The sequence below is a fragment of the Ctenopharyngodon idella genome, chromosome 2 (assembly GCF_019924925.1).
Source record: "Ctenopharyngodon idella isolate HZGC_01 chromosome 2, HZGC01, whole genome shotgun sequence".
Lineage (NCBI taxonomy): Eukaryota > Metazoa > Chordata > Actinopteri > Cypriniformes > Xenocyprididae > Ctenopharyngodon > Ctenopharyngodon idella.
In genome coordinates this window covers 22,592,894-22,620,279 of record NC_067221.1, presented here as the reverse complement: position 1 = coordinate 22,620,279, position 27,386 = coordinate 22,592,894, and the positions used below count along the sequence as shown (strand labels likewise).

At 37.7% G+C, this 27,386-nt stretch overlaps 2 protein-coding genes across 6 annotated transcripts; one reads left to right on the top strand and one right to left on the bottom strand.

Moving 5' to 3' along the window:
* Nucleotides 1-1,263: 1,263 nt before the first annotated feature.
* On the bottom strand, nucleotides 1,264-11,980 carry fubp1 (far upstream element (FUSE) binding protein 1). 4 transcript variants are annotated; one of them, XM_051881877.1, is made up of 21 exons: nucleotides 11,735-11,980; nucleotides 11,050-11,143; nucleotides 9,754-9,795; nucleotides 8,715-8,750; nucleotides 8,583-8,619; nucleotides 8,414-8,460; nucleotides 8,233-8,304; nucleotides 8,072-8,129; nucleotides 7,821-7,983; nucleotides 7,347-7,445; nucleotides 7,148-7,249; nucleotides 6,929-7,031; nucleotides 6,607-6,846; nucleotides 6,332-6,492; nucleotides 5,950-6,095; nucleotides 5,784-5,860; nucleotides 5,519-5,644; nucleotides 5,119-5,193; nucleotides 2,357-2,416; nucleotides 1,906-2,063; nucleotides 1,264-1,626 (listed from the first exon to the last, which is right to left on the bottom strand). In XM_051881877.1, the coding sequence occupies exons 1-21, from the start codon at nucleotides 11,825-11,827 to the stop codon at nucleotides 1,618-1,620; spliced, it is 1,998 nt and encodes a 665-aa protein (XP_051737837.1). In that variant the 5' UTR covers nucleotides 11,828-11,980; the 3' UTR covers nucleotides 1,264-1,617. The 4 variants fall into 4 exon arrangements, with proteins under 4 accessions (XP_051737837.1, XP_051737856.1, XP_051737830.1 ...); XM_051881896.1 differs by lacking the exon at nucleotides 5,119-5,193; XM_051881870.1 differs by having other exon boundaries at nucleotides 1,570-2,063.
* Nucleotides 11,981-15,249: 3,269 nt separating this feature from the next.
* On the top strand, nucleotides 15,250-21,631 carry LOC127498142 (phospholipid scramblase 2-like). Of its 2 annotated transcripts, XM_051867136.1 has the most exons (9): nucleotides 15,250-15,458; nucleotides 18,065-18,089; nucleotides 19,269-19,336; nucleotides 19,480-19,534; nucleotides 19,609-19,814; nucleotides 20,070-20,234; nucleotides 20,555-20,716; nucleotides 20,833-20,871; nucleotides 21,534-21,631. In XM_051867136.1, exons 2-8 carry the CDS (start codon nucleotides 18,077-18,079, stop codon nucleotides 20,860-20,862), a joined length of 699 nt encoding a protein of 232 aa, XP_051723096.1. In that variant the 5' UTR covers nucleotides 15,250-15,458; nucleotides 18,065-18,076; the 3' UTR covers nucleotides 20,863-20,871; nucleotides 21,534-21,631. The 2 variants fall into 2 exon arrangements, with proteins under 2 accessions (XP_051723096.1, XP_051723105.1); XM_051867145.1 differs by lacking the exons at nucleotides 15,250-15,458; nucleotides 18,065-18,089 and adding an exon at nucleotides 18,162-19,025.
* Nucleotides 21,632-27,386: the final 5,755 nt, after the last annotated feature.

The following is a 27,386-nucleotide window of genomic DNA, read 5'->3' as shown; positions in this document are numbered from 1 at the left end:
ACTTGGCAAGTCATAAAAATGTCTTAAGTGTTAAGTCAGATGGGAAAAAGATGCGGATTCTACAGACGTCCTGACTTAAACACAATGATACAGTTCACAGTTTCATATGGTAAGTCTGAGAGACAAGTCCTAAATGTCTAAAGCAGTGTCAACATGGAAAATGACTCAATTTGTAAATATTACACAATGCTGTTATGGCAAAAATAACAGTCCAATGTGAAAAAGGGTCATTATTTTGAATGCATGTAAAATCAAAATTACAGCCCTGACATACTTACCCAAAAAGGGCAACATTTAGATATTTAAATACATTGCGCTTCAATCAGTCAAAGACAATGCATTGACAGCAAAAAAAACAAATTGGGCCGCAAAGTCATGTACATTTTGTACTTACAGTGGAGAGCTCATTTCACTGGTGTGGAAGGCCAGAGTCTCCAAAAACCTACAGGCCTATATTGGAAAAATGCTAACAAACAATGGGCAGATAAAAAAAGTAGTCCACGTTCGCATTTGAGCTTTTTTTAATCGTATCAAAACGTTTTAGAAATGGCAGCAATATTAATATAAATATATACACAATTGGTGGATTTTAGACATTTAAAATATATGATGGGGACAAGTAATTTCGCAAGGCATGACTGTTGATCAGAACACTTGACCTGCCCTGTAAAAAAGCAGCAAACTTGGAGAACAAACTAAAATACTTGCAACATGATTGCAGTCACAATATAAAAGGAACAGTTTATGTAAAGACGCATACTTGCTTACCGCCTTCCTAATCTTGCCTGTGAGGGAGGAAATGTCTCGCATTAACAGTGCACACTACCTCAACAAACCAGGTGAAATGCAGTACAAGAATGAGCAACACTACAGCACTGAAGAGTTATTGAATTAATCACATACCTTGCCAACACCAAGCCACTTTGCCTTAGATAACCTGCCTACACCTACATCCACAGCAATGACCAGTTTAAAAAAAAAAAAAAAAAAAAAAAAAAAAAAAAAAAACAGCTGTCCATTTGTCAAACAAGCAATATCAAATGATCAATGATCTCTTAATTGTGTCTTTAAAATAGACCAGGAATCAAACTAAGGGTAATATAGACAGTTGGAGAAAAAACAAAAAAAACAAAAAAAAAAACAGGAGCAACATTTTCTTTCTGTAAATTTGCATATAAGACCCCCACCCCCCCCACCCTGTCCCAAAACAGGAAATTCAATTTTCACAACATTCCCCACCTTTGCACCCCACTTACCAACACAGGAGGTTTCATTGTTTTATTGCAAAACACAACAGGCATATCATATTAAAACTGAGATGATTTACATGGAAATGACTAAAGTTTAGTCTCAGAACTACATGAGATACAGGAGATACAGGAGCTGGAATGACCAATATTACCCGACTAAAAACAAACCGTTCATTTACAAGAGTGGCAAAACAAAAAGGAAAAAAAAAATATATATATATATATATCTTGACTTTGGAGCCGGTCTGCGATCTAGCTTAAACACTCAAACCAATGAAATTAAGATCTTCATCATGGCGTCTGCATCCAAACATTTAACAAAGGTTTTTTTCTGACAATGTAGCATTTACTTTATGTCCACTTCACATTACTGGCCCTGTGCAGAAGAAATACATAAGAAATACACAACATGTTAAGAGCAGAAACATTTATGCAACACCCTCCCAAAATAAAAAAAAATAAATAAAAAGAAAAGAAAAGATATAAAAGAAGCCTGTTTGAGGAGGAAAGTGTTTGGTTAAGTGTTGTATCGATGACTCATCTGGAAACCTGCTGAACCTGTGGAAGTAAATGTTAGAAAAAAAGGGGGGGACAAAAACAGTACACATGCACATCTGAAGAGAGCAAAAGGCAAAATGTTTTAGTGGAGGTGTACCTGCTGAGCCTGGGGTGCAGCTCCCATCGCCTGAGGGGCGCCTTGGCCGTAGTACGCTGCCTGTTGGCGGTAGTACTCTGCCCACGCTGCACTGTAATCTGGCTGACCTCCTGGCTGAGTTGTCGCTGCTGCTGCAGCCGCCTGAGGAGCAGCTTGACCTGAGATTAAATAAAACCCAAAGCATTAATGATAGATGAAGCAGAACAACAATGATCTGGCAGTGTTGTTAAATCACCAATTAGTACATGGTTAAATCTAATGTCCATGACAATGTTTGTAAGAGGGGGAACGACCCCGGCCACACTATCTCGGATAGCCGGGACAGAAACCCACTACTTTACTCTAGGGCAGCTGAGTCCACAGCAGCTCTACTGCAGAGGACTGTGAAAAGAGTTGCAGCTGCCCAAAACTTTTAAAAATTGAGGCATCGACATTCACATTCATGTCTCACCTTGCTTCTTATAGTACTCTTCCCATGCCTTCGTGTAGTCCTGCTGAGGCTGTCCTTGACCTGAAGAGACAAGATCAAACAGACGTTAATCATGAGCCTACACAGAACAATCACACTGAAGATAACTGAATTATCTACTGACAATTCTGTCATGCAACTATAAGTATACCACCAAATTCATTATGCAAAAATCTAAATTTGACTAACATGAGAATAATGGTTTGATTAAAACATTCATTGAAGATTAAGTTAGTATTAAGACCTTCAAATTTCACATTTAATATTTATAAGCAGGGCTGGGCGATATGGCCTAAAAAATAAATAAATAAATAAATAAAAAATAAAAAATAATCACAATAAAATTTTTCATATCAGTCGATATCGATAATTATCACGATAAATATCAATTCTTTATTTCTTTTAAGTTCAAAGTCACTCCAGAGTGAAAGTTGTAAAAAACCAGTTAATTGTGGTTGTAAACTACTTTGTCAGAATGACAAAAACTTGCCAAATAGGTGAACATTTCACAAATCTGAGGCAGAATATTCAAAACATTTAATAAAGTATTTTTTCTACATCAAAATATACATGAGTTAACTTAAGTGAAATCCTTTTCAGTCTTTTTTCTTAAATATCTTTAAGTGAAAGTTCACCCAAAAATGAAAATTCTGTCATTAATTACTCACCTTCATGTCGTTCCAAACCCGCAAGACTTTTGTTCATCTTCGGAACACGATGGAGATATTTTTTAATGAAATCTGACAGATTTCTATCTCTTTCATTTAAAGTCCTTACAACCACCACTTTGACGCTATAAAAAGTTCATGAGATCGTAAAAATAATCTATATGAATTAAGCAGTTTAGTCAAAATTCTGAAGAGACTCGATTGCTTTATATGATGAACAGACTGAATTTAGGCTATTATTTATATATAAACATTGATCAGCGAACAAACAGGAGCTCAACCGAACCTGCTTGCAAGAACAAACCTGTGCTGCGTAACACATGGGAATGAACCTCATTTGTTCTCTCTAGCAAGCCTGCTTGAGCTTCCGTTACCATGTGTAAGCAAACTGATGTGCGCATTGATGAATGTTTATATGTGAATAAAAGCCTAAATTAAATCTGTTCATCATATAAAGCGATCGAGTCTCTTCAGAAAATTTGGACTAAACAGCTCAATTTATATGGATTAGTTTTATGATCTCTTTATGATTTTTTTTTTTTTTGGAAGCGTCAAAGTGGTAGTCGCATAGCGGTCTATGAATGAACGGAAATCACTCAGATTTCATTAAAACTGCCTTCATGTGTGTCTTACGGGTTTGAAACAACATGAGGGTGAGTAAATGACAACTTTCATTTTTGGGTGAACTAATCCTTTAATAGAAAAAAAAATCTTATTTTCTGCATGTTCTAACAGGTGATAGTTTGTGTTGCCTGACTTTGACATCTTCAGCACAGTTTGCAGTGCAGGCTGCAATATTAATAATATGTGTTTTGTCTTCTAGAAATGCACATTTCATAGTAGCTTGAGCTGGGAGGTAGATTTAAATTTATGTTCATTAACAAAAATGGTAACATCTGTAAATTTGAAACCTCTTAGGGTAAATATTCTGACTGTTTGAGTTAGGAGTCTACTTTTATTGAAATTAACCATTGGTCATCCATAGTATCATACATCTGCATCATGATAACCATGGGTAAAACCACACATATAGCACCTTACTACCATGGTAAAATGTAACTATATGGTTTGTATGGTATTTGTTATAAAAACAGTAGCCTAAATACATTTTTACTATAAATACATGTGCACAAATGCTATAGCTTAATGGCAAAATTATTCCATTGCTTCTTTAATGCATGTCTACAATAATATAATAAAATTAAATAGGAATATACCATATTTCTGCCACATTACCATGTGGATACCTGGAGCACTGGAAGTTTTCCCAGTGGGCTGCTGTACAATGTGGGTCGGCCAGTTACTATTACAGTAAATCCATGTTAAGTGATGGTGGTTTGTAGATTAAAAGGCCTTCTAACTGGATCGGCCATGGCGAAATGTTTCTTGTGTTTGTCAGTGCTATTGAGAATGTCAGTGCTGTTTCTTCTAGTTTAAAATCTCTGAAACATTCGTGTTCTCAGATGAATTCAAGCGCTTCTCACTAGATCTCACAGCACTGTTTAGTGGTCGCGTGATCGAGACCGATCAGCGAGTAAATGCATCTGATCTAGTAAGCTTGCGCTGCCATTTGAGCCAAGCAGATAAATGGTCCGTGTGGCACAGTTCAAACAAATAGCGTTGCTTTGTTCCATTTTTGGCACATAAACATCATATCGAACTTTTGTTATAATTGTGTCAAGGAAAATTATCGTGATAATTATCGCCCAGCCCATTTATAAGTGCATCTGGCATTGAAATACAGTAATATCAGGCACAAATTTGGTAAAGTATATATCTATTATTAGGCATGTACAAAAATGAGCATGAGGTTTTCAATGTGTTAATCCTATTCTACCTGTTGAGACACTACAGCTCCTCATTCTGAACAGCAGGGTTTGAGACCAATATTTCTGTGGACAAGCACCCAAAAAAAAAAAAAAAAAAAAAAAAAAAAAAAAAATTCTCACGCCACTAATTTCCCTCCCAAGACTCCAAAAGTAAAACAGGACTGATTGGCTATTCAAGCCCTGCTGCTATTTAACCTGATCTCTCAAAGAAAATAACCTGAAGCTACATTTGGCAAAATATTTATACCCAATTTCTTGTAATATTCCTCCCAGGCCTTGGTGTAATCTGCCTGTCCACTTTGACCTGGAGCTTGCGGGTCACCTGTTAAAAATGGTACAATTTGAGAAATTGACAACCATTCTTTCAAAGGCTGCAGAAAGTCCTCCACCTGGCTAGGTGGCGCACTTTGCACAAACAGGTTGAGTGTCTCAGAAACTGCCCTGTCCATGAGTGCTAGTCGAAAAAGGCCACCCCAGATCAACGGATAAAGACTATTATATATATATTAAAAAAAAAAAAAAAAGATGGACATTGTACTGTGCAGTGATGGCTACACTGAAAGGCCACTAAGAACTACTGTACAACAGACTGTAGATCTACAGTGAAGGGAGGGTGGCAGTTTTGTGGAATGCAGGTTAAAACGTACCTTGTCCATTGGACTGGGTTGTGCCTGGGGCTGCTGAAGTGGGTGTCATGGGGCCCTGGGGCTGCTGCTGGTACTGAGAATAATAGGCTGCCCATGCGGCAGCATTAGCATCAGCTGCTGCTTTATCTGGAGAACAAACAACAGCTTAGCGAACTTCATTTTTCCTCCAACAGACAACTGAAGTGGCAATGACTAGCAATGAGGAAAAGAATTTGAATACTACCTCTCTAAACCAACCCTAATTAGCACAGCTATGGGCACTTACTGGGATCTGGCTGCCCTTGCTGCCAGTGGGGGTATCCGTTGCCCCAGCCTTGAGGCTGGTATGGTGCTGGAGGACCACTGAGAATAAAAATAATATTGAATTAACCCATTAAGAACAAGTGAAAACATTGACATATGCTAAACATCATGAAGCAGAAATTTCTTACTGTGGTCCAGGAGGGCCCTGGCCATAGGGCCCAGGGTTGTATGGGCCCATGGGAGCAGGAGGTCCTGGTGGACCAGGGGGGCCATGAGAAGGACCACCGTGGGGCCCAGGACCACCATGAGGGCCACCCATAGGGCTAACTGGACCCTATGACAAACCAAAATAAACATTTTAAAACCACAATGAAATCTGAAAATTGATTTTTTTTTTTTTTTTTTTTTTTAACAATGTTGCAGTACTTATAAATTCTTATGCCCTCGTAATCTTAATCAAAAACATTAACCTCCCATCACCCTCAAAACGACATCTGTTCTCTTCATTTCATGTTCACCCAAAAAATTTGCAAAATTTTGTTAGGCTTAGTAGAAATCAAGGCACTCAACTCCAATTTTCTCCTCAACCAGTTGCCTGGCGTAATCAATCTGTTGGGGTGACCCACGGACTGTAAAGATCTTTATATTAGGGTCTGAATTAGGTGGAGGGTTTCTTTGTAACTCTATCCTGGCTCCGGACTGCTGGCTGATGCTCTTAATTGTTTCACCCCCTAGAGAGAGATAGAGAGAGAAAGAAAGAAATGATCAAAATGTTCATTCATTAACCAATTAACATAAAACTGCATATCCTTTCAAAGGTAAAGTAATTATCAGCAACAACTAACCTTTGCCAATAATGAGGCCGGTCTTCATGGAAGGCACAGTGAAAGTGAATTCTTGCAGGCCTCCAGGAGGGCCCATGTTCCAGTTTCCCTGCCCACGGCCTCTCCCTCTGCCCCCACCGTGACCAGGGGGGCCTCCTGCCTGCACACTTCTCAGTAGGTCAGTTATGATATCTGCTGCATGCTGTGCCCGGTCTGGAGGCCCCATGATCTGAGCTATCCTCTCTGGTGTGGTACCATCATCTGAAGCAAAAAACATTTGTGTAAAAGATCTGAAACAGATTTAGATTTTGCTTTACACTGAAGTGCATATAAACTCATTCACCTGGTTTGAACTGAATCCTCACACCAGTATCATTCTGAATCTTCTTGATCATTTCACCATTCCTGCCAATCACAATTCCCACTGCAAACCTTGGCACAGGGACCTAAAGTGACAGCAAAATGATTTCAATAGAGTCAATTGACTTTTAAAATTCCATTTAAACGTATAAAAATCACACAGAGTCAAAATATTAGGTTCATCTCATCAAACAGTACTTACATCCAGACCACCTTCTCCACCGCTAACTCTAGAACCATATTCTCCTCTCTGTTCCCGGAAACCCTGATCTCTGATCAGATCCATCACCATGTCTTTTGCTTGCTGTACAGACCAAGACATACCATTTTAAAATGTTTAGACGAGTTTAATAATTTGGTAAAATCTCGATGTAGCAATGCAAATGCCTCAATGTACTCACCTGAACTTTAAAAGGATCGCCAGAGATCCTGAGTGGTTTATCAGCACCTGTGTTTTGGGGTCCATCTTGAATCATGACCATTTTGACTCCAGCACGTTCCTGTTAAACAAGTGTTGCACAATTACATTGTACATTTATTCATTTAGCCGATGCTTTTATGCAAAGCGACTCACAAAAGAGGAATACAACAAGTGATTCAGCTTAAAAAGGCAATAAATATGAAGCACTTAGTAATACTTAAATAGGGAGGAACTAAAGAATATTGAGAGCACAGATGAAGGAACAGTGAAAACAGAGGGTTTTTTTTTTCTTTTTCAGCAGGATTCAGTTAAATTAGTAAGTAAATGTCTGGAAAACATGTAAAGAGATCAAAGTCTTCATGGCTCGAAGTCAGAGAATAAGTAGGAATCGCAAACTAGCTTTGAATTAATGCTAAATAAACCATTCCGCTTTAACTACACCTGTGCACCTTACCTGTAACTGTTTAATTGTTTCTCCACCCTTTCCAATGACCAGACCCGCTTTAGAGGCTGGGATCATGATCTCCTGAACAGACATCCCTGGTCCTTCATTGTGGTGGAATGCTGGAGACGGTCTGCCTTTCTCTACGATCTCTGAGAGCAACCTCTTTGCAGTCCTATTATGGAAAACATACATTTATTTTCAACCACTTCTAAAATACTTATTTTAACCATAAACATTTCTAAATGTGTGTTGATACTCACTGGATTGCGTCAGGTGAGCCTGTTAATGTCACTGACCTCTCAGGCATGCCACCACTGTCTGTTGGGTATAGTGCAGAATAAGAGTTTTCATTTATGCTCCAAAGAACAGACAATAGTCAGACTCAGACACACAATGTCAGAGCACAGCAATTTTGACTCACCAGGAGCAATCTGTATTTTGCAGCCTGAGTCCTGCTGGATTCTTGATATCTGTTCTCCTCCTCTTCCAATAACTGCAAGTGAGTGTTTAATTAACACTGCATTATTAATGAGTTTTAAACAAGTCTTCAAAAGCATTTAGTCATGGACATGAATTCAGAACAAACAAACTGGTCAACGTACTGAAGCCAACCATGCCATCTGGAACCTTATACTCTTCTGATATAGACCTGCACATAGACATGATAGCATCATTAGAAGGTGCAAAGCAGAAATGTACATAATGTTAAAAAAAAAAAAGATACAGATTAACTGTGTTGCATTAAATACTGTTTAAAAGAAATAAATTTACCTTGGTGGGCCACCCATGCCTCCCATGGATGAAAAAGCTGTGGCAAATGAAAGCATGAACTTATGAGATGAGCAAACAACAAAGCCACATTTAATACGTAATCAGTTTAATGCTGGAAAAATCAATGCTTACGATCGCTTGGTGGAACCTTCTTGGTTTCTGGTTGATCTAAAGAAAGAAAGAAAAAGACCAAAGTTTAGACTAAAACAACTAAAACAATAACTTAGTAGTATTGGGGGAAAAAATGAATTTTATTTATTTTTTTATTTTTTTTACTTAATTGGAATGGCATGAAACTCTGACTTTTGCCACACAAAAAATGGACATGATTTGAAAAGTGGTATTGAAAAAAAAAAAAAAAAAAAAAGTCACAAATGTGACCATAGGAAATTAATGGAAAATATGAAAAAAAGAGAAAACATTTTTGGGGGTACAAATCAGCCTTTGAAAAAACCCTTAATTTATATCCAAATGCATAACTTATTAAATGTACATGAGTTTAATAACACTGTTCTCATCAACTAGGGATTGCACAACCCTGTATGTATATCTACATATGTTTTAGGGCACAGATACACAGAGAGTTAGCAGTGAATGTGGACATTTCACGATTAACCATGATTTAAAACATCACGGTGAATTAATCGTAAAATGTTTCCATTTCATGGAACTGTTGCAACTTTCACAAAATGAAAACAAAGTTACACTAGCGGTGCACCAGCTTAAAGTGCCGTGCTTAGAGACACTGAGGTTACTACTCTACACACTAGATTAACTATGCCAAAGGGACTAAACAGCGAAGCTTTATTGCCACCTAAGAACCCCCCCCAAAAGAAAGAAAAAAGAAATTCACAATTTCATAGACCCCACAATATTTTGTTGTATGAATTTCTGAACATGCAATATATCAAAAGAGAGAACAGAGCCTCTGCTTTTACATACACACACACAAAAAAAAAAAAAAAAAAAAAAAAAATCAGTTTTATTCTAGATTCATGTACATGTAAAACACAGATGGAGTAACGTTAGATCGAGTCCATCAACACCCCCAAAGCTTCACAGTCCTATAGCTCATCCTGGGTTGACATTTCATTCAGTAATGTTAGGCAGTTTTGATTTATATGCTGTTTAATGCTGTTGATCACGTTATTTTTCATATGCATCTGCTTACATGTGAGATCGCTCGATTCTGCTTCTTCGTCTGTGTTTTGATCTGGAGATAGTGAAAACATGGAAAGCCGGAAAAACTAGTCAATGGCAGGGAAGCGTTTTCTCAAAAGATGAGATAACTTGTCAATAGCAGGGAAAGAGTAAAAAGGGAAATACATAGCTAATATTTAGCTTATATTTAATTCCAAAGAAACAAAGATTTTGATTATTTCTATTTTCATTGTGATTTATTACCCCTGTTATAGTATTATTTGTTTAAATAAAAAAAAATATGTTTTTTCACCATGTTTCCAAGTTCACATGTCCAAAAGAAATGTAAAAAGAATGCACAAACTGAAAAAACTAAATCCTTTTGTGATTATTTCCATTTGTTATTTTCAAAAGAGAAATACTGACACGGATGTTTACAGAGCAGGGGTCACTTTTCTTTAATTCCAAAGGGAGAAATGGGCTTTTTTTTTTGTCTTTATTATTATTTTTGTGCTTTATTATTTGGTTAGTGAGAAATTTTTGTTTCAAAAGGTGGCAATAACTAACACTTTAAAGAGTGTTCATGTGATTTTATACATTAGTTGTGTTGTAAAATTAATGAATGCATAATCGTGAAACCGTGATTATTCCTCAGACTATAATCGTACCAACAAAATCTATAATCGTTCCATCCCTAGTGCTCACACATCAAATAAGGTACGAAAGGCACATCTACAAAGGTTTTTTGAAGCGAATCGAGATCATTCAAGCACCCTTCATCAGTCTGTAAAAATATACCTCAGATTTCTTGTCGAATCTATTTGTACAGTCAAATCACAAAGCTCTTTTCCGTTTTAGACGTTTTTCGCAGCATTCACACTGAAAACCACAAGTCTTTTTGCCACTCAGTGGGCGTAACTGCAGTCACTCCGGCCGACGGTGAAGTCACGTGCATACCCACTATATTTAAAACTCAAGTAATTCTAAGCAGTCCTCAAGATAATCTCAACGTTTGTTTCATGCCGGCTTTACAGCAAAAAAAGTATAAAATGTCTTTCTAAAATTTGTATAGTTTTATAAAAGTACAAGAGAAAAATTAAAGATGAAGGGTTCAGCTCAAAATATAAATTACAGAAAAATATATTATTTAACTAAAATATAGCACATTAATTTCATTAAAAATGTTACACTTATTTACTTCAATCAGCTGTGACCACCAGAATCACAAGTTAAGAACACAAGACGGTTAAGCAAATGAATAATAATGTGGTTTACACTGACAAATATCCACAATAATAAAACCACAACATGGCTCCTATGAACTTACCTCCATCTTCAAGGGGTCTCTTCTGTCCTCCATAACCAAACTCATTGGAGGCTGGAGAGGGGGGTACACCATCACCACCTATTTTTGCAGCAATCTAAAAAGACATTGTGAATTACAAAGTTTAAAAGGTTTTCGATTACTCTGTGCAATCACAACAACCCTGTAACAGTATGAGGCCTGTACAGAGTCTCTACCGTTGTCCTGAACAAAAATAGATCGACTCGGCGGCACCAAAAAAACGAAGTAGAAAGTTTCGATTTCCTGTAAATTAGTAGAAACTTCCCTTACTTATAGAAATGGCTGAAACGAAACTACGGACTCTATTGAGGCCATCCTATATCTAATGGCCTAATTCCAGCTATAAGCGTCTGGTTGTATGTAAATTACAGTTCGCGAAAATGTGTGATAATGTGGAGCTAAAACTACTCGTTTGCTCTTTAGTCTATAGTAACTTGTCCGAAACATACGTATTATCTATAAAACGCCATTCTTCTTCCGTTAATCCTTGAAATACGGGAATACAAAAGAAAAAAAAACGCGCAAAACTGAAACCTCTTTGTTGCAACGCATCAAGGCCTCACATTAGCACGTTAGCTAACGAGCTCGTTACGCTTCGTATTGGATTTTACGTTACACGGAAAGCTTGGACACACAAAATATTTTCAGACTACTTCGAAGCACTCACTTGTCTGGCCCTCTGAAGAGCGTCTTTAAAAGCATCATTCATCCCTCCACCGGAGTTTGAGGACGGCGGAGCCACGCTAGAATAGTCGGCCATGTCTGCAGGAACAGTCGTCTCGAACTGAAGGAAGATGGCCGTTAGGCGCGAGAGTGATGAAGAGAACTGACTGCAGCCCAGCCGATCCTCATCCAACTTCCGGTCGGCACACTATAGCGGAAATGGAATAAAAGTCCTTCCTTACTTCCTTCCTTCTAAACGTACCGTGGCTCCTACTGTTGTTTCTACTAAAATAACAATTACTACAGTTATCATATATGACAACTGAGATATGTGATTTAATGATGTACACTAGGGACGGGCAAATGAAGCCTCATGAAGCATTGAGGCTTTCCCCTTTTCCGAGAAAAGATTCAAAGCTTCGAGAGTGTCGAAAACAGCGTCATCTAGTGTGTAGTAAAAAATGAAGCAGCCAAAACTCTGAAAGAAGCGGACCAAGCAGCCAGACATTCCATAGGTTAAATAGATTTATGTTTAATGCACAAATAATGCCTCGCTTTCTCTCTCTCTCTCTCTCTCTCTCTCTCTCTCTCTCTCTCTCTCTCTCTCTCTCTCTGTGTATGTGTGTTGAATTTCTCTCTGTGATAAATTCATTTACCCATTAAACAGTGGCATTTAATGCCAGTATGAATATCAATATGATGTAATAGAAGAACAATGTACACATATTTGTACACATATATAATGTTCATATTTGCTTTTGCATATATACAATATTCCATATAGCCTATGGCAAATATTTTATTTTCCTGAAATAATCTGTATTATTCATTTGACTTGTATGGGTATTTGAACATTTAATTGAATAAGTCTGAATGAAAACTTACTTGTGTCTGACAGGGGTGAACTTAGTGATTTGGGGGCCCTAAGTGATTCCAGTATGGGGCCCCAACAGTCAAACTTCGAACTAAAAACACTCTTTTTCTATATATATATATATATATATATATATTTTTTTTTTTTATTATTGTTTTTTTTTTATATATATATTATCTATAACCTGGAACTTTTATTGTCTCAATGTAAAATTAAATACAATTGAATTCACAAATAAAAAAAAATAAATAAATAAATAAATTCACAAACAAACTATTTACAGTTAATTGTCCATTTTTGTGATTACACTTTAATAATTAATGCGTCAAAATTTGACAGTCACCGCACTGTCATTTTTTACACTGTAGGCCAGTAGCGGTTAGAATTGCCTTAAAGTCCCTGTAAAGTCATTTTAAAGGATGTGTTCTGAGTTAGTCACACCGCAGACAAATGTGTTATTAACCACCCAGCCAAATTTGAATGATTAAAAAAATCTGCAAGTAAATGAAATAAGTTATCAAAATCTCGAAAAATGAGCAGTATTCTCTGCTCTCAAACGCTGGGGGCGTGTCGGATTTCGGCGCTGAAACCACACCCACTCGCGAGAGCTGCCGTCTCAACTGACTTGTCTAATGAGTCAAAACCATAGACTGTATAAAAAAAAAAAAAAAAAAAAAAAAAAGTAGGTCAAAACAAACATACTAATTGTTCTGACAATTTGTGCTACCCTGTCAGATTTTGCTACCTCCCATTGAAACAGTGGGTAGCAAAATCTGACAGCGAAAAATGCTACCTATCAGATTGTGCTTCCAGCGTGATATTAACGTGGTTTATGGCTTTATTAACATCTACACCCCAACCCCAACCCTAAACCTACCCTTATAATAATGCAAGTACAGTAGTGGTAGCACAATATGATATAGCATTAATCGTTAGAACAAGTATAAATCGATAGCGAAAAATGCTACTTATCAGATTGTGCTTTATTAATGTCTACACCTACCCCAACACTAAACCTACCCTTACAATAATGCAAATACAGTAATTTTGTGTTATTTATCATGACAAAAATGATGTAATATTGATGTGCGCACGTGCAGTAAGCCAGGGTATAGGACAATCTGACGGGTAGGACGAAATGTCAGGACACCGGGACGGGAGAGACTCTGTCCGGCCCCATATCATCGGTTGTCGGTGGGACGATAGGAAGGCCGAGGCGGGAGAAATCATTTGTAGAACGATCACTTTAGAGACTAAATTAATCCACCCCTTCTTCATATCATCGTTTTAGGAAATTTAAATAAGGAGAACGAGCTGTATTGTATATTATAAAAACCATATAACCAAGGCATTACTAGCTAAATGTGCAAAGGGCTGTATAACTAACGGTAATGACCATAGACATTATAATGTCTATCTATGGTAATGACACTCTAGATTGAGCGAGTGAGCCGCTGTAGCGTTAGGGGCGGCGCCATGCTCGGGGGTTCCAGTGCGTCATCGGACCCCCGTTTTAGCTCCGCCCAAAAAAATCCTGAACAGAGAGAATTGGTGAAAAACTGTTTAACGCTCTAACTTCACAATTTAGCACTACACAATTCACAGTCTTTGTAATGTGTTTCAGCAATACATTTGTAACATTTATAACGTGTTTAGAAACAATTCTCAGAATTGACTTTACAGGGACTTTAATGTAGGATTTATTGCGTCCGAATGTTGTTTTAGAATGTTACAAGTTATGTAGGAATTCCGGAGAAGAAAAAGTCATGTCTATTCTCAGAAAAACATAACACAAACACAACAGAACTACTGTATATAAAATCCATTCACGTTTAAACTATACTCTCATTAATTTAATACGCTTCTCCACATAGGAAGAACAGACATGTCAACTAGTTACTGACCTGATGCAGACACATATTTGAAACGGACTGATATCGTCTTGGTCTGGAACGAGGTTTACGTGAGGCAGCCAGAAATCTGCCCATATGGCTCTCTTTGAGAGGGCGCTGCAGTTCCATTTCTCACCACAGATTTACATTGGAAATTTGTGGGGTGTTGTAGAGCTGGGGAGGGCTCCAAGACCGGCTTCCCCGCTTCATGAATACATGCCTGCCGAATCCATGCGCTACATTTTAATATATCCTGCTCACTTTACGACTTAAAATAGTCTAGTCCAAAATATATTTGTTGCAGAATGCTGAATAATTTATTAATAATTCAGTGTATAGAGGTCTATGTTTGGATGAATATTTTGGTGGGGCTCCCCCACCTGCCCATACAGACGAGCCACGGCTGCTGTAGATAGCCACGATCGGCTAATCTTTTCACTATTTTTCATATTAATGAAGTAATTGCTGTTTGTGAATCGTCAGCCATTATCACTGGGAATTTTTCTTTTATTTGAACGGGGTTAATAAAAAATAACAGCAGCATGTAATGCATTACATATAATGCAGCAAGATATTAATTTCAGTGTGAAATTAACAGTTTTGTAATATTCCCAAATATTGTATTCATAAAGAGTAGGCTAAATACCTGGGTGGTGTACTAATTCTCGTGAGATTCATACGTGTCGTGTGTATACTTAAAAGCACACTTGAATATGCCTACCTATATCGTAGGAGAAAACATACGTAAAAGGAGTAGTATGTCCAGAAACCACAGAGTATTCATAAAACAGTAGGTGAGAAATCCCTGGATGGCCTACTGCCTTCCGCCCAGATTCTGAAGTGTTTATCGATGGATCCTTTTCTATCCCAGCCTTCCTAGGAGGCCACGGGAGAGGATACGTCATGGAGGAGTTTGGCCAGTTCCCGTGAAATCCGGTTGTAGGGGAGCGTGTTGACGGTTGGTGAGTTACAGCAGCTATACTGTGAATGTAATTGAATGGCTTCAGGATCTGAGGAAGATGGATGGGTTATTGAAAGGGGACATGGAATGGCAAAAGGTTGCTAATTAGTATAAAAAGAAAAAGAGTAGTAATTCAGGATCATAAACAGATGATACAGCTTAAAAAGTAAGAGGTCTTTGATAACGCAACATCAGAACAACAATTCAAAGTTATTGTGACATTTGAGGATAATTTCCATCTGATATCGATAGCTAAGGCGATAGAAAAGAAGTTGGAAAGGTTAAGTTTGCTAAATATTTAAATAACAAATGAATATTGATTCATACCATCAACAAAGCACAATAAGAGAAGATTCTAAAGATGCAAACGATAGACTGGAAGAAAATGAAAGCACACATTCCTGGAGCAGCAGCAAGGCAATGAGGATGTTCCCCTATCGATAACCAAGGATGAAATCAAGAAAGAATTAAGAGGGGGGAAAGTCAAACACATAAAGAGGTTAATCAATAAAAATGATGGAAATAAAACTGAAACACTGTCAGTCATGATTGAATTTGAGGATTTGTTAGGATTTTTCAGCTTCCCAGTAAAGGAATATGTTCCTCCAGCGAAAAGATGTTTTAAATGCCAACATTTGGGACTCATTGCTAATCAATTTAAGGGTAAAGAAAGGTGTGCAAGGTGTGGAGGACAGCACGAAGTGTGGGAAAGATGTCAAATTCTGTAACTGTAGAGAACAGCATAGTGCAGCATACAAAGGATATCTTCTTTGGCCAAAAACAGGCCAAAGAAGCTCAGAAAGTCAAAATTACAAATAAAATCTAATTTGCAGAAGCTCTAAAGAAATTGTAAGGTAACCAAGAATAAACAAAGTCTTGGAAATAAACCTGTAAAAACAGAAAAAGAAAAAGAAATTGGAGGTCAAGGTTTTTTGAAAGAACCCTCTCATCAATGCAAAATAAAAAAAGAGATAATGTTAGTGGACAGAACAAACTTCATAGCATTCATATGCAAAGTAGTATACGTAGGAATTGAGCAGAACGATAGAGAAGAAAGAATTGACACAGTAATAGAAGCAGCAAAGAAGTATCTAGGAATTTCTAGTTCAGAAAGCAAGGCTATTTTAAAAATGATGCATTCATTAAACTAAACTAAACAAGCCTCTTGTCAGGGTGTTGTGTACACTTGACAGCCACAGCCGCAGCACTAGACATATTTCACCTTTTTCTATGACTAATCTACAACTGTCCTGTCTTTCTACAATTCAGTTTGCCTATAATTGTCTCCTAATTTTATTTACTAATTTTATTTAGGGTAAAAAAAAAAATCAACTAATACTTCCCCATACTTCCCCAGCTGATTGATTACATTAAGAATTGCAAACATTTTTTGTATTACAAGTTTTCTGAAATGTTATGTTTAATGATATGCAAAAGAGGCATTATCTAATTAAATATGCTAATTTGCATACATTTCTAGAACTGAATATTGGATGAAGTCAGGTAAAAATTCTCATTTACATTTTTTAACATATTAAATTCAAAGGTTTTTACAGAGGGAATTTTAGATATCTATTTTTATCACTCCATAAATCAGAAAATACTATGAACAGCCAGGAGAAAAAAACTCATTTTGAGAAAACGGCCTTTAAAGATATTTACTGTAATTGAAATCTACAGATGCAAATAGATGAAGTGCTATAAAATATACACTTATAAGTGTATTTTGGATGTTTTCTTTCCACCAGTCTGAAAAAAAAAAAAACACTTTATGAAAAGCCAAAAAGTGCAAAATCTCAAAATTGACAGGTGCATGAAAAAACAGTGTTTTTGCCTGTAGTGTCCCCCCTTAATAGAATTTAATTTTGTTCAAACATTTGTTTGTTTTTGTTTCAACAAAACCCCATGAAAACTGATTGAATAAAAATAAAAAGCAGAACCAAGTCACCAAATGCTATTGTACACTGCGACATAGTATTAGTTACAGAATCACAGTTGAAGTGTTATGAAGTGACAAATAAAGAGTCTGATGAGAAACACACACCCATTTATAAAGAAGAGCACCAACACTACAAAAAAAAAAAAAAAACAATTTGTGAATTGCCTTAGAGGAGGTCCAAATAGCAAAAATGATTGGAAATTTGATAAAGCCGATATCCAGCAGTTGCAAACAAGAAAATCAAGGAAAAATGCTAGCAATTATATATGGTACATTTATTCACTTACATAGAATTACCAGAATTAACGGAAAATTTTCAACCTGTTAAAACCAGAAGAAACTGAACTTGAAAGTGGGTCAGACCCCTGTTCAACCACAAACACCAGGCTGAAAAAAAACAACCCATTGTTTGTCATGAGAGAAACATTTACTGTACTTGCAGTGCCACTGCTGAACAAAGGATTTGTATCTCACTGTTATGTATGGTATACCTCTCAAAATACGATAATTTCATTTTAAATCATGTTTTAATTTTTTATATATGCATGCAATTTTATGTTTTGTGGAGTTTTTACCATTGGATTTATGATCTATAAATAAAATAATGAAATTTAACAGCAATAATGATTTTATTCCTTTATTTATTTATTTTTATTCTCTCTTCCCAGATACAATCAAATATGGAATTGTCAGGTGAGTGTGTTAAGGGTGGGGGTGTTTATCTATCCCCATTTGGTTTGTTGACTACAATGGGCACTGTGTGGATGCAGACTATGGCTGAGGAAAGATATATAAGAAGTGCACTCACTATCTAATAATAACATAGTTTAAAAGAATAAGACAATAGACAAGGGAACAACTGTTTTGATATATTTATAGACAGAAAACTAATTATTGTTATATAGCTCAACACGCTTAAGGTTAGTATTATTGTTTAAATCTTATTTTCCTTGATTTTTTGAAAGTACCATGCTTTACCATGACTCAGAGAAAAACACTATTTTGTGAAGTAGCTAACATAGCATAATCAGATGCAGCTTTATTTTTAGTAACAGTAATACAGAAACTCCATCATACAATAAGTTTTAAAATTAATTGTATTTATCAACACAAGCCATCCAGCATTTAATACGATATTCTAAAATCGATCTTACTGCAGTGTGTCTCAAACAAGTGTCTCACACCAGCCAATGAGCGAACGCACAGAGTAACGTTATAACATAATTTTCAACACACTCAAATGTATCTAATATGATAAACAGAGCTGCGTTACCTCATACTCATGACTGGAAAAGCGGAAGCAGCGCCGGCGACTGTGGCATAATAAAAGTTCCGCTGCTCGCTATGTGTGTTGCGCAATCACTCCAGCGGATTTGTTCAGCTCCCACAACACTCGGTCCTGCTCTGCTTCATACTACAGTAACGTTAATAATCGCATCCATGAACATGATTTCTTCCCGAGTCCTATCCCAATTCTTTTCCACCGGCCGTTGAGGTGAAGACCACATGTCCCAAGATTCCGCGCTCAAACTTTGCGTTATCAAGCTACGATTTTGTTTTGAATAGGCCTCTAGCGGACAGAAAATATTACATATTCCACCTTTAAGTGCTTCTTTTTGAAAGATAAATGTAAGTGCATTGAATCAAATAATTGAAGATTTTTTATAGATGTCTCTAGCATCAAAATATGCATCAGTGTATTATAGAATTTATAAGTGTAAACAATCTGCAGATATGAAGTTCATAAACCTGATCGAATGTTGCAGGAAGAATGACATCCATTCTCATTAATAATACACAATAGATTTCAGTGTGTAATATTGTTCAACAAAACTGTTTGATATATACATATGTCTGTTTATGCTTCACTAGAGAACACTGCAATGATACCTTGCCCAGACCCGTACCACTGTCCCTCTCATCTGGAGACCTTGACTTTGGTCAGATAAGACTGGATATGCTTATTAATATTAATAATTAGTTATGTTTAACATTATGTGTATGTTACTCTGATTTAGAAAAATGCATTTATTTTACAGTGTTTTTCACAGCAAGATGCCTGTAATTTTCATGTTTGTTTTAGACTGATCAATTGTTTGTCTACAAAGAAAAAACTCTGGAAGAAAGTCTTGTAGAAGGTTAGTTCATCAGCATTTCATGAATGAAATCAAAAGAGCAACATACTTATCTCCTACCTTTTAATTTCTTAAAGGTTGCTGTGGAATAAAGCCTAACAACAGATATGAGGTGAAGGATGACATCGGGAACAAAATTTTTACTATTCTTGAGGACAACGATTGTTGTAACAGGACTTACTGTGCTGCAGCACGTTCCTTCATAATGAATGTTTTTAACAACTCAAATCAAGAGATCATCAGACTGGTGCGACCATTTGTTTGCAACTGCTGCAAAAATGAGGTATGAACATTATCCTTGTCTTGTTCATCCCTTAATTATGTTGTTTTGTATGATATGATGTATGTTAGGGGTGTCTAAACTCAGTCCTAGAGGGCCAGTGTCCTACAGAGTTTAGCTCCAACACCAATTAAATACACCTAACTAGGCATACTAGAAACTTTCTACAGGTGTTTTGGAGCTGGCTGGAGCTAAATTCTGCAGGACGGTGGCCCTCCAGGACCGAGTTTGAACACCCCTGGTGTATGTATATTTTAGCTGGAGGTTCAGTCTCCACCGGGCGTTACCATCGGATATGTTCAACAAAACTGCCATGTTTGCTTACCTAAATTCACAATTGAGAATGAACGAGGTGAACCAGCATTTAAGATTGCCGGACCATTTTTACCTTCCATTTCCTACTGCGCGGATGCAAACTTTGAGGTGATGCACACTCAGACACAAGTTTCAGCTTTACATTGACTTTTATTTCAAATAAAATACCTGCGTATAATTGTAGCTGTAATTAATTTCTGTAATTAGGGGCCAAGCACCGAAGGCATGACTTATCTTGCCTACTTTGCCTACTACTGACTCACACACATTTTTCTTTGGTTTTAAATGTCAGAGCTAACATGGCCTTATTGCTTTCTTAAACAGAATAAAGCTTAAGTTGTAAATCCAGTGCTGCTTTCTGAAAACATTTAGCTAGAAACCAAAATTGTTTATGTGTGTTGTAATTACCTGTCTTACTGTGACCACAGCTGGTGTCTTTGAATGGGGCAGCAATAGACAGATCATTTGGCAAGATCGTCAGACCTTTCTCATGCTGTGGACCAAATGCAGATGCAGATTTTGTGCTGAGGTTTCCAAGAAACTTGGAAGTCAAAATGAAAGCTACACTACTAGGGGCCTGCATACTTATTGTAAATACTGTTAAAAATGCTTTTTGTAAAAAAAGTGTTGTAATATATTAATCTACTATTTACTATTAATTTACTATGGCTATTTTTCTATTAATTATAACTCAATTCATTTTTAGGACTGCATTTATTATGAAGAGGTACAATAACATGAAACTGTGAGTGGCAAGCACACTGGTGTATTTTGATAATAGCGTGAAGAGGAGTATTCTATGGAAGCTGTTTTCCGCCATGAAATAAAAAAAAAATTGCAACTTTTTATCTCACAATTTTAACTGTTTTCTCGCAATTGCGACTTTATATCTCACAATTCTGACTTTTTTTCTTAGAATTGCGAGATAATAAAGTCAGAATTGTGTGATATAAACTTGCAATTGCGATAAAAAAAGAATTGTGAGTTTATATAATGATATAATGAGTTTATATTGTGAGTATAAACTCCAAATTGCGGAAAAAAGGCTTTTCTCAGAATTGCGAGTAGCCTATATATCTCACAATTCTGGCTTTATAACTTGCAGTTGCATGCTATAAAGTCAGAATTGCGAGATACAAACTCAAAATCCTGAGAAAAAAGTCAGAATTGCGAGATATAAACTCAATTGTGAGTTTATTTCATCCAGTTCTGACTTTATAATTTGTAAGTTTATATCTCGCAATTCTGAGAAAAAGTGGCAGAAACAAGCTTCCATAGTATTCTGGTATTTTTATATTTTTATTTGCACAAAAGATATGTAAGTGTATAGTTAAGGCCATTTTTTTTCTTTGTGTACATGTAACATCTTTTTTTTTTCTCTCTTTTTTTTTTTTTTTTGGGTTACAGTTGGCCTACTTCAGAAAGAAGGTGGAAGAGAAATGTCTACAGACTGCTTGCCAAAATATCCTACAATAAAGGCTGAAGAGAGAAGAATAGTTATTGTATATGGCCAATCTGGATTTTTTTGTATTGTATCTCTTTCTATAAAAAACATACTTTCACATTGCAAATGCTATTAAAGTCACTAACATTAAATCATCAATTTACAGTAGGTACGTGCACTTGCGTATGTACTTACGTATGTACTGGGTAATATAAGGTAACTACATGAGTTAAGGTTAGGTACGGGTAGGTTCAGAGTTAGTACCTACTTACTATTAATTACTTAGTACCTACTTAATACCCAGTTATTGTAATTTATATAATAAGTACATATGTACATGGGGAACAGGAGTGTAAAAAAGTGCTACCAATTTATCTCCTTTTCTGGGGAACATAAATCTGTTCTGTTTATTTATTTTCGAATCCTTCAATTCGAAAATGACAAATTACGCGTATTTGTTTCAGTTTGTGGCTCTCTTTTATAGGAAGGTGAGATTGAGGTTGCATGTTTTATCTTGAAGTGAAGCAAACACCACAGTAACCACAAACACCTACAGCTGAAGTTCTTAGTAATTCTTCTGATGTTGAAAAAAAACAACAAAAAAAAAACACCCCAACCAGCATTCTGGGTTGCTCGTCATGGAAAATCCAGACAGAATGCACCAGTTTAAAGCTTCTGTTGTCTTGATGGGTAAAACTTATTTTTTCAGACCATTGACCTAAATAAAGAGTTATATTTTTATTTTATCATATTCATTTAATTTTTGTTCATTTTCATTATGCAAGAATATCTGGAAATTGTGCATTTTATTGGACTTTTTGAGCATGAAACTTCCAGTGTCCCTGAAATGTTCCACTTTCTGTTTTACCTAAAATTAAAGATATAAAGAAATTATAAAGACCGTTATATAATATACTTTTCAGCGTGTGGTTGCATCAAGGTAAAATAAAAAGGCTGGATTTAAATACAGCAGTTCCCATGATATCCACAGACACACACAAAAAAAAGGTGTGACTGCACGGAAAATGGGGCAACCACAGAAACCAGGGAGGAGGCAACAGCGGGAGAATCCAGGGAGAAATCCATGGGACAAACAGCCGAGGTGAAGTGGTGCCGGAGGACTGAGGCAGAGCTGGTGCACCTGAGGCAGATAACTCAGGAACAGCTTCTCTGGTCGATGTGGGAAATTCAGATAAATCAGGAAGGGCCTCTCTGTCCGACATGGAACAGGCAGAAGAGGTGGGCGTGGGATGCAGGACAGTAACATCAAAAACATCATTAATTTGGTGCTGGCCAACAAAACAGGCTTGGCGCAGGCCAACAAAACAGGCAGGGTACTCTCTATCTCCTCAAATTGATTAGAGCTGTGGAGTTCAGTGCACTTACATTTTAATTTAGTTATTTTTCAGACGCTTTTATCCAAAGCGAGTTACAAATGAGGAGAGGAAAAGCCATCATTAAGCCATCATTATAGCCATCATTATCTTGTTATAACAATAGGGCAACAATAGTTCTGTGACCAGTCCCAGTCAGCCCAGCACAGTACACATAGCAAGGTTATTTTATTTATTTATTTATTTATTTATTTATTTTTTTAAGAGATATAATAGTGTAAGTATTAATGGGTCAAGTGTTGCTGAAAAACATGTGTCTTCAGCAGTTTCTTGAAAATGGCTAAAGACTCAGCAGCTCGGGTTGAGATAGGCAGGTCATTCCACCAGCAGGGAACAGTCCTGGTAAAGTCAAGTCAAGTCACCTTTATTTATACAGCACTTTTTACAATGCAGATTGTGTCAAAGCAGGTTTACAGTGATAACAGGAAAATAATTTTGGTTGCACATCAGCTCTAGAAGAAAATGGTGTCATTGTCCAGCTTAAGTAAGTTCAGTATTGATTCATTCCATTGTAAAATCGTTATTTAATAATTTAGTTCATTTATCTATAAGACAGCTCTGGAAAAAACAGTGATGTCATCATCCAGTTCAATACGCCTAGAATGGTGTCAATGCAGGCAGATCAAAAACATTGTTGAATATCAAGTGTCAAGTGAAAGTGGTTTTGTGCCTCTTTGTGATGGCACCACAAGGTGGCGTTCACCTGCAGAATGCAGGCTTCTGGATGGCACATAGTTCTGAATTAATGAGTTTAGGTATAGGGGTGCTGAGCCAGTGGTTGTTCTGTAGGCAAACGTCAGTGTCTTGAATTTGATGAATTTGAATTTAAATCCGCCTTGGCTGAAGGGACATGAAGGGACATGATGTAGCTGGCTTACACACCTGGTCAGACTTTTGTAGTGGGCTCTGGTTTCACATTCGCTGGAATGGTGGCTGTGGATGCAGGAAGTGCTGTGTGCATGGCTGGCGTGCTGAACTCCTCCTCTCTCTCGCAGATGGTAAAGGGGGATCCATTGTGTAACAGCACCCAGTCTAAAAATTCCATAAAGATCCCTCAAGGACCGTCTCTGGGCAGGCACGTGCTTGTCTCTGCATTGGAAAAACATGTACTGGCTGTCATCGTAATGGACTAGATGGTATAAATCCAAGAAGTTCTGTGTATGTCTCTTGAGGGAGCATTCCCCCCTGTGAGAGGAAGAGGATTTTTACTGCAGCTAAATCCATTTTTACGGTCCTTTCTTCTGTCAGTGTCCATGGTTGAAGTGAAGAGAAATAAAAACAGCAGAATAGCAGTAGTGTGGACTGCAAAAAAACAACATCCAAACAAACAAACAAACAAAAAAAACAGTAGTGTGGACACTGCTAATCTTTCATATTTAGAATGATTTTTAGACTTTATCGTTATCCTTATCTTTACAGTTATCATCCGCTGGTGTGAACTTTACTCATTTACTCATCTTGATGTTTTCTTCATTTTGTATTTTTGCAAGGTAAGTGAATACCCATAATTTCAAAACCATCTGAAGTCATGAAAAGTGCATAGCATATAACACATTGCATAATAAATGTAAGGCATAATGTAGTCTTCCAGGGTTCGAAAGTCAATTATACAAACGAGAGTTCTGATTCAGACAAGCAGCAACTGCTTCAATAAACTGGTTTAATACAACAGTTCAATAAGTAAGCATTATTTAGTAATCTACATTTTATTGCCAGGTACTTTTGTGTTTTTGCTCTGCAGAAACATCTCTAAAAATGAAGCCAAAGTAGAATCGAACTGTGGCACACCTCCAAGGATCACCCAGGCCCAGCAAATCGGTTGAGTGGATGACACAATTATGACTCACCCATAAAGATGTCACTCGTTGCCATGACTGTTTGTTATTGCTGTGTGTTATTGCTTGGTTCAATAAACATAAAGTTAATATTGAGTAACTTACAATGTTAGCAGTTACTGTTCGTTTTTGGTTTATCAAGGCCAAAAAAAATTTCAAAGCCAAAGCAGAACCAATGCAGCACACAGTGGCAGGGCATGATGATGACGAGACCCTGGCGGTGATGGTGGTAGACGTCTGAAGGCACAGACCCAGAGCCGACAACCCACGGTAGATTAGAGGGAGGGAGGAGCCAAAGTGTCGTGGAAGCTGACATCAACTGGGGGACGACAGACGGAGGCAGAGCCGATGGATCTCAGGGAGCAGATGTAGAGCCGATGGAGAAGAGCGACATTGCTGTCACAGGAGGACTGAGGCGACTCCGATGTGATGGAGGACCGAGACGACCCTGAAGGGAAAGCGGAGCCCACTGCAGCCATAGGGTTGGAAGAAAGGAGCGTAGCGGAAGGTCTGCAAGTCTGTAGCGAAGGTGGAGTGATGACTGACCAAGGGGGAGCCGGTGGGACGAGGGAATCCAGTGAAGTCAAAAGGCCGAGGGTGTCTGGTTGAGCTGAAGGTGGAAGGAGCCAAGGTGGAGCCAACAGGTCGACGGGCAGAGCGAGACAATCTGAGGCCAGAGGCGGAGCCACTGAATCTATCCACTCAGGCGCTGATGGTGGTTGCAGGACCTGAGGTTCGATGTGAATGCTTGGCATCGCAGGAGATGGTGAAGGGCTGACAACCTCCAGCAGAGATGGGGCTGGAGGACTGGCTGAGAAGGGCGGTGATGGAGGCAGAGGGAGACTTAACAGGGTTGGAGGTAATAATATATGATCCAAGCAGATCTCTGTGCTGTTTAGAAACAGTGATGAAGAACCAGAAATGGGGGGAGGGAGACAATACTTCCGTGCTGTAGTCCATCAGCCAGTCCTTAGTCTCAATTTCCACCAATATACCCTCTGCCACTGATGTCATGGGCTCACACCCCTGTCAGACTCACTGGAGGACTCCTCTTCTGGGGCAAGGGTCTGCACTGAGCTCTCCATCTGTGGGGGGCTCACACGTGGTCAATGGTGGTGGAACGGGTTAGGTAAAAATGGTTTAGTGGGTTTAAACCCTAATGGGTTTAAAGTGTACTGCCGTATATACTGACAAGCATTTATGGTAAACTAAAATATATTTCTATTGAACCTGTATGTCATGTATTTGAAGATATTTGTAATTAGGGCCCGAACAAAGATGGTGTGAGGACCCTAGTGTAATTGCTCGGTCAATTATTCTTCTTCTCCGAAATGAATTGCATTTTTGAGGGCCTAAACATGTTTGAAAACTCATGAAACTTTGCACAATTTCAATTAAGCTCCCTTTGCGCTACGTTTCACTACAGATATGAAATTCGGTAGACACATGGAACAGCCCAATACCTACAAAAAAGACTGTGGGTGCAAAATCTGAAAACCCAACAGGAAGTGAGATATTTTGAATTTTCTCAGCAAAATTTTTGCTGTTTTTGCCATTTCCAGATGTTGTACTTTAACGAACTCCTCCTATAGCTTTAATCAGATCAACATCATATTTGGTCAGTCTAATCTAAAGGCCTTTGTGACATTAAATTGCGAAGATCTTGAGTTTTCGCTGAAGGCCGTGTCCGTGGCGGCCTGACAAATTTCGATGTTTCACCATGAAACAGGAAGTTGTTGTAACTTGGGCATACAGTATCCAATCTGCCCCAAACTTCACATGTTTGATAAGAGTCCTGGCCTGAAGACATCTACGTGCCAGTATTCAGTTACAGTCATAGCACCACCTGCAGGTAACAGGAAAAGTCATGTTTTACACTGTGATTAACTCCTCGTTGAGATTTAACCAGAACATCATCATATGTGGTCAGTCTAATCTTAAGGCCTTAGCGATGTTAAATTGCAAAGATCTCGAGTTTTCGTTGAAGGGTGTGTCCATGGTGGCCTGATAAAGTCTGATGTTTCGCCATGAAACAGGAAGCTTTTGTAAGGCATAGAATGTCCAACCTGCCCCAAACTTCACATGTTTGATAAGAGTCCTGGCCTGAAGACATCTACATGCAAATATTCAGTTAGTCATAGTGCCACCTGTTGGCAACAGGAAATGGCATGCTTTACACTGTAATTCACTCTCTGAAACACATTTCAATATGCCATGAAGTACCAAACATGCTAGAAACACGTTAAATCATGCAACACTTGGCTAAGGGCTAATGTATGCGATTAACGCCACAAAACAGAAAGTTGTTGTAACTTAGGCATACAATGGGTGCTTCTCAATTCTTATTTGTGCATCCTCGTTTTCTTTCCTCACTTCCTTTCCTTGCGTCTTAGCTTCACCCCTTCAGGATGCGAGGGAAGGATGCAAGGAAAAGACTCGAGGATGGAGGAATTGAATCAAGTGTAATGATATCCTCGCTCCCTTTAGTGTCACTTCAAAGCGTCATCAGCTGCACTCGAGGGATCTACCCACATGTTGTTAAAGTTTGGTTATTTAAAAAAAATAAATAAATATATTAATAAAGCAT